General features: G+C 42.6%; 1 protein-coding gene across 1 annotated transcript; it reads left to right on the forward strand.

Moving 5' to 3' along the window:
* The first annotated feature begins 2,709 nt into the window (after positions 1-2,709).
* LOC108623282 (zinc finger protein 251-like) lies at positions 2,710-6,282 on the forward strand. The gene is made up of 2 exons (XM_018021682.2): positions 2,710-3,927; positions 5,176-6,282. Exons 1-2 carry the CDS (start codon positions 3,125-3,127, stop codon positions 5,528-5,530), a joined length of 1,158 nt encoding a protein of 385 aa, XP_017877171.1. The 5' UTR covers positions 2,710-3,124; the 3' UTR covers positions 5,531-6,282.
* The last annotated feature ends 945 nt before the right edge of the window (positions 6,283-7,227 follow it).

Consider the following 7,227-nt stretch of genomic DNA (forward strand, 5'->3'; position numbering starts at 1 on the left):
ATCAAATTGCTCCTTGCAAATCACCCCTTGATTTAGGAACTTGATACTTGAAGTATGTGTATCTCTGTTGACGTAGGAATGCACTAGGAAGGGATTTTACCTCAATCCCTTATTTGTAAATTTTGATTTGATAAAATGCACTCAAATGATTTATAGTAAATGTATCTACAAATGGAGTGTTGGTCTTTGTTACGATATTTATTAGTATGTTGGAAATCTCGGTTAGGGATGGACCGTTTCCTTGAAATCGGCTGGAATTGCTAGGAATCGCCGGGATACCCGATCGTCATCGTCGTCACGGTCGCGTGTTGCTCGATTTCTGTTGTCATCGTAGCCCCGCGGCAAGATGGACGTGAGAATGCGAAATTCGTAGGCAACAGGGTGGAGAGGGGCCCGTCAGGAAGGAAGACTTCTTTGGGGCCCCGGCTCATTACCAGCAATTGTGGCCGAACGGCACCCCGCGGCGTGCTACACGGCCCCTTCCCTCGGTGCCTCGGGGCCCCGTGGAACCTCCCCCACCTTGCCCCACGACAACGGAATTTAATTGCTCGATCAATCATTATTCCGGTGACCGGCCGATCGCCACCGTTCACTCCCCCGCGTCATCGTTTTTATGGTTTCCACAAGTTTCAAAGCGGTCAGTGTACATAAATTTCTGTAGAATGGATATAGCGGATGTAAATCATGTTTTTAAGAATCTCTATAATAGACGAGAGGTAAATTAATTTGTAAATCGCCTCTTTCGTCGAATATCTTTATAAAATCTTGACGGTTTCATCTGTTTTTCTGTTTCATCAAGTTTTGGGTTTCGTAAATGGTCAAAGATAAATACGACTGTGGCAGACACTTTTTCTTCATTGTGTTCAGTTTTGAAAGTATATGCACAGTTCTTTGAATTAAAACAGTGGAAACATTTTTAGTATTAAAACATTGTTACAATTTTGAATAGTTGAAATTTCTTTCTAGATCTAATTTTCAAAATTAACATTATAAATATTTTACGAAGAAGAAGATGAGAGGGAGAGGCGAACCGGCGAGGCAGACTAAATAATATTATAGTTGGTGTTCTCACGGTCCCGGGACGCCCGCGGGCCCAACTCGTCACCCCCTTCCCTCCCTCGGCCTCCTCGTTCTTCTTACTCTGCCCAGTTCGGGCCCACCTTCGCGTCCCCCTCCACCCCCGAGTGTCTCGCCCACGCTCGCCAGAAGAGGGGCCCCCGCGTGGTTGCTCGTGGGTGGGGGAAAAGAGGGACCAGACCAGAACTCAGGGAACGAGCATGGACGACAACGGATGAACGGGGTCAGGGTTCACCCCCGTGGCTGACCGTCACCGTGCTCCTCTCTCTCTCTCTCTCTCTCTCTCTCTCTCTCTCTCTTTCTTTCTTCCCCCCTTCTTCGAGCCTTGTCTGTCTCTCGGACCTTTCTTCTGACTCCCACACCTTCCTCTACCGTGCTCTTCCTTCCTGTGTTCTTCTGTTTCCACACTATCAGTCAATCAGTCCTCTAAAGGAGTACAAGTATTTTTCAATGAACACTGATTCATGATTCGAAAATATCAATACAAGACATTGTAATATCTGTGACAGTATTTGATGTTACAATATTTTAGTAGAAACTTCAACATCATTATTTTAAATTAGATTTTAAAGTAGATTTATTTTAAAGTAGATTTACTAGAAACTTCAACATCATTATTTTAAATATTAATATTATACATTTTATTAATCTTATCAGAATATTTGAACGATTAATTTACATATATTTCGTTCGTTTGAAATTCACAGCTAGAATCGTTTGAAAAATGATTGAATAAGCAAACGACAACTAATGAGTTCTCATGTTTCAATTTTCTGGCGGAAAAGAAGAAGCAGATTGGGAATAAGTTTACGAGGAACTAAACAATCAATTTCCAGCACGGCGCCTTTTAAAACACGCTAAACGCCGGCACGTTTAGCGGTGCGTCCATCCATAGCGTGTACTTACACGCGTGCAAGTGCTCAACCCGCGACTGTAAAACTCGCGAACGAGCTAGCTACGTCGTATTTACATTGTTTATTACCCTCTCCGTACAGTCCCCGACAAAATCTTCCAATGCACGAACATCTTCTCCATCTTCCATGTAGTACAATAAAAAAATATTTTATAAGTTAATTACCATTTTTATTTCCTTTTCTATATTCATCAGATAGTCTTTTTATTTCCTGACATAACGAATATAATATTTTCGCAGAAAATAAATTATACAGAAAATTTGTTTTGACTTTTAATATGTTTAATATTATTAAATAGATAAATTACAAACTTGATGCATTTACGAAAAATGGAATAGAATACATGAAGACTATATGCAATGTACAAGAATGAAAGTATACAAAAACCAGAGTGTGTAAAAAATATGAAGTGCACGTTTAGCCTGACGCACAGCATAGAACGCATTTCTGCGATTATAAGAGTCTCATATTGCAGCCTATTAATAGTATTAGCATAAAGGGTTGTTACCGGTTTGTAACTCGTTCATTGTTGGTCACGCGCGATCACGAATTTACTGCGCGGGACACGTCGCGTCACTCGAGGCCCCTGTCTCTCCCTCTAGAACTTCCTGGGCCCGGCGTACGGTCCCAGCTCGCCTCGGATACCGTCCACCAGGTGTCTCCACGAGCAGTGCCCGTAAACCCGAGCCGAGAGCAGTCTTTGGGGTGCCTTCGCACCGCGAGCATCGCGCGCGTTCGTTCTCTCGCGTTCACCCGTCGAGTCAGTGAGTCAGAACCGAGTTACCGAGTACACGGACCGTTATCTGTCAATGAGAAGTGAATCCCAGAGGAAGCATTGACCGATGCAAAACTCGAAGAGTGACTTGAAATGGTTCACGATGTACCATCAAACAGAAGGATTGATAAATCAGTCTCATTGACGCGAGATCGATTCGTGAAGGAAACTAAAACCTGTTGATAATAAAATAGCGAGATCATCGATGCGACATTTCGTCAGTCCGTGAGTCGAGCGCAAGGTTTCAAGGATAACCGTAAGAAGAACCGTCGGATCAACCTTCAGATAGATCGCCAATGGTACGGAGAACGGTGGGCCAGTGTTTCGAGCCGACCCTGCAGGATCTAGACGGGGGAGGATGCAACAGCAGCAGACCCAGCAGGATCAGGACCAGGAGCGGGGAATCGTAATGATCCCTACGACCTCGAGCTCCACGGATGCCCGCGACGCGACGAATGAGGCCGGCCTGCCGAATCTCACCCTGCAGAGCGTGGCCCTGGGCCTGCAGGGTGCCCTCCTCGCCGCCCTCCAAAGGGCCGCTCTGTTACCGCCGGGACACGCGGCCGCGGCTGCTTTGAATCTCCAAGCTCTGGAGACTTACTTGACTCTTCACCGTCTTCATGCCACTAGCAGTGCCACGGGGATCAATCAGACCGCCGGTGCTACTAATCAGAGGATCAATGAACTGGAAAACTTGAAGAACGAGAGTCTTGTTAATGAAAGATTGTTAAGAAGCGACGTGGAGGATGAGAGGCTGGATTTTATTGGGGAAACCGAGGAAGATCTGGCTCTGTTGGAGGAACAAGACGTATTGGCTAGCTCTTCTGTGAACGAGGAACTATTGAGACGGATAACGGAGGGGAATCGTGGTGCTGGCTCGTCGATGACGGTGACTCAAACCCCTCCGTTGACGCAGCAGGTAGCCTCGTCCACCACCTCGTCTAAAACGATCCAGGCCACCTCCACGTCCACCGAGACCTTGCCTAGGAACTGCAGGGCGTCCCGGCCTAAGAAACAGTTCATCTGTAAATTCTGCAATCGGCAGTTCACTAAGAGTTACAATTTGTTGATCCACGAGAGAACGCATACCGACGAGAGGCCGTACTCGTGCGACATTTGCGGCAAGGCTTTCCGACGGCAGGATCACTTGAGGGATCACAGGTAAACGAAACGTAGATGACTTCATTATTTTATCATTTACAGCCTCAACTTTTTAATCAGATTTTAATTTAATTTAAGATAAACAGAAATAATGAAAAATTTATAACTTATTTAAACAGGTACAGAATATTAAAAGTGTGAAATGCATATTAGATAGTATGACTGATTTTTATTTTCTAAATTTATGTTACAAATTATTAGATTCATGTATTCGATGAATTTTCTGTATAAAAATGATTCGAAATAGAAGAGCGTTAACGAGTTCGATGACAGACGTCGAGTCAGTATCCACGTAATGGGATTAGGGAAATTAGGAGGATTAATGATTGTCTGGCTGAGCAGGCGTGGAAATTTTCGTGGCCCTTCCGAGCCTGCCAGTTAACGAAAGGATTGTTAGTGATATAAAAGATGAGATTCATTGTAGGCCAAATTCATCGGAATGATCGTTTAAAAATAATTATGACTATGTATGCGTTCGTGTATTATAAAACGCGCATTGATACAGATCATTTATTTGAATGAATTGTTTCGAATTTTTAATTGTTACTCGATTAAATCATTGATTATGAAACGATCGCTTTATGCTCGTGTACAAATTTTTAATTACTTTCACAGTTATGACACGTGTGTCGATTAGCATGATTCATTCACGAACAGATGAACGGTAATTAATACCCATAGCAGCCATTTGTCGTAATTACTCGTCGACTATTATTTAGACATGGCTTGGATGATTACGTTCAATTTGAATAAAGCCTGTCGTGATTGGTTCAACCATGACTCGGTATAATGGTAGTAGCTTTATCTTGAGCGAGCGAATATATTTTTTAGTGGTAACGTGAATAGAGAGGCAAATTGAGTTCGATTATCAATGATTCCCAATGCTGTTCGATTTCAATAGACGGTGTCGAAGCCTTCGCATAATACAATGTTAATTAAAGTAATTGATAGGGAATCACGCTATCAAACGTATTTACGTACGTAAATTACACGCGCGCATCAGAAATATTTTTTAACGCACGAGACACAAAGGTGTATTTACCTATTGATTGATATTATATCAAATATTGAATAGGATTTCTAATTTGGTCAATTGAACTTTGGTTCCACATAGAAAGAGCTTCGAACCACAAGTCAATCGGTCTTAGTATAATAATTAAATAATGAGAATCTAATGAAAGGATCTCAAATAATTAGCCAGGGAATAGAATAGTAATCGTTTGTTCAACAATCTATTTTCATTTCCAGGTACATCCACAGTAAAGAGAAACCGTTCAAATGCGGCGAATGCGGCAAAGGATTCTGTCAGAGCAGAACCCTGGCCGTGCACAAGATCCTGCATATGGAAGAGTCGCCGCACAAGTGTCCCGTGTGCGCGAGGTCGTTCAATCAGAGGAGCAACCTGAAGACGCACCTCCTGACGCACACGGACATCAAGCCGTACCACTGTGCTTCCTGCGGGAAGGTCTTCCGCAGGAACTGCGACCTGAGGAGGCACTCGTTGACCCACAATCTGGGCGTGTCGACGTCCCCGCCGCCGCAGCAGCCGCCGCCGCCGCCGACGGGAATCGCCGGCTCGGTGGTCCTCCAGGAGACATCCTAGAGATTCTCGCGACAGTGGCAGTCAGGCCTGGTTAAAGCGGAACAAAAGATTCTCTGGCCGTTTACCGAATGGAACATGGTAAACGTGTGTCAAGTGTCAAAAGTAATGGACAGTCACTGGTTCGAGTATGAAATGGATCGAAGTAAAGGGAACTAATGGTGATTATGTTCAGTGTGATCGAAACAGCTGTTTCTGGTAAATAAATTGTAAGTCAAAGTGGAGCCAGGAAACTTGGAACCATTCAGTGTTCCGTAGTTAGGGTCTCGTTGAAATAAAGCTACTTGAGATTCTTAAGTAAAGGTTGATTTCTGGTTGGAAACCTGTTTTATGAACTAGTTTGTAATTTTCTGTTATACACGTACAAACCAAGTTCAAGTATTTATGAATCTGTTCAAATTTTAGTCAAGCACATTTCATTTAAGCCATCGACTTCCTGTCTATATTTAAGTCAATCAATTTTCTCTGGATCGAATTCATGTATCAATTCAATGTTATGAACGAACAAGACAATCTTTTAATAACAAATTTAATCTGCCTGAATTTTATAATACAATTCATGTACATCACAAGGAGAATTGTCGTAAACTTGCCTGAATCAATGGGACGTGTCCCTAATTTTTAATGACAATGGACGACGATTTTTAGCCTGCGCTTAGCATGTAGTTAATAGGTAACGGAGCGTATTAGGTTCGACGGTTAGGTCTCTGTAATTATACTGCAACGTATTAAGTAACACCGTATGTATGTTGTAATCAAGCAACGCGTCCCGTTTGTACTGTAAAATAAACTTTTATTATATTATTTTTTAAATCTGTAGTTTTTCCCTCGAATTCCTTAGTCTACGCTAGACTCCTTTTAATTTCAAATATCAGCAAATTAAGAATACTATAATACTGAATTCTTGAAACAAATAGGAAGTCACATGGAAACAGAAGAAAAGGGAAATGTATGAATCATGGAAAAAGGAAATGAATGAGATTCTAAAAAGGAGAGGCAGAAGAAAAAGGAGAGGAAGAAGTATTATAGAGGAGAAGGAGGAGGAAGAGTCGCGTATCGTGTTACAAAGAACGAGGCCGCCAGGTGCTTGGGACATGACACCGCGATACGTCTAGGGTTACGTTTCTTTTTCATCGGATAGGTGGTGGGAAGGCGGCCCGAATGATGGGCCCGTGGGTCCGTGGGCCTCAGACGCGGGACACGGCGTCGATAACGAGAATCCTCTGAACCTTCTAAAGTACTGGAGTAATCCAAGAATCTCAATTTAAAAGAAGAACAAGTAGTACGAACATACGATTAAGGAAACGTCTGATATCTTCTCAATCTAATTGGTCGCGCTACTGCAATCAAATATTCGACATGAAGTCGATTCAGTTATTCATTTACAACTTAGTATAAACACAAAGGAGAAATATGTATATACAATATTAATATTAGAAAATAAAATATCATTTGATTAAGAAAAATTTTTATCCAAAGGAAGCAGATGTGAAATAACAAATTGAAAATGGTTAAAAATGTATCTCTAAGCATTCCTAACGAAGGTAAGAGAGGAAGAGAAGGTGAAAGCTAAAGATCGTGACACGAGCATCGCCAGCGAAGAGGACGGGGTAACCCAATCGTCCCTTCTTCTTCTTCCTCCTTCGTGGAGGCACGCGTGTAAAGATATCCGCGCGCGTGTGCGAACACGAGGAAACAAG

This window comes from Ceratina calcarata, unplaced genomic scaffold (assembly GCF_001652005.2).
Source record: "Ceratina calcarata isolate Rehan_Ccalc_2016 unplaced genomic scaffold, ASM165200v1 scaffold259.2, whole genome shotgun sequence".
In the NCBI taxonomy this organism is placed as follows: Eukaryota; Metazoa; Arthropoda; class Insecta; order Hymenoptera; family Apidae; genus Ceratina; species Ceratina calcarata.

What these genes read in the sequence shown, in the direction of transcription:
- LOC108623282 (XM_018021682.2), top strand. Translation starts at nt 3,125, where the DNA reads ATGCAACAGCAGCAGACCCAGCAGGATCAGGACCAGGAGCGGGGAATC. An exon ending in GATCACTTGAGGGATCACAG is followed by an intron (nt 3,928 to 5,175) that starts GTAAACGAAACG and finishes TTTCATTTCCAG; the next exon opens with GTACATCCACAGTAAAGAGA.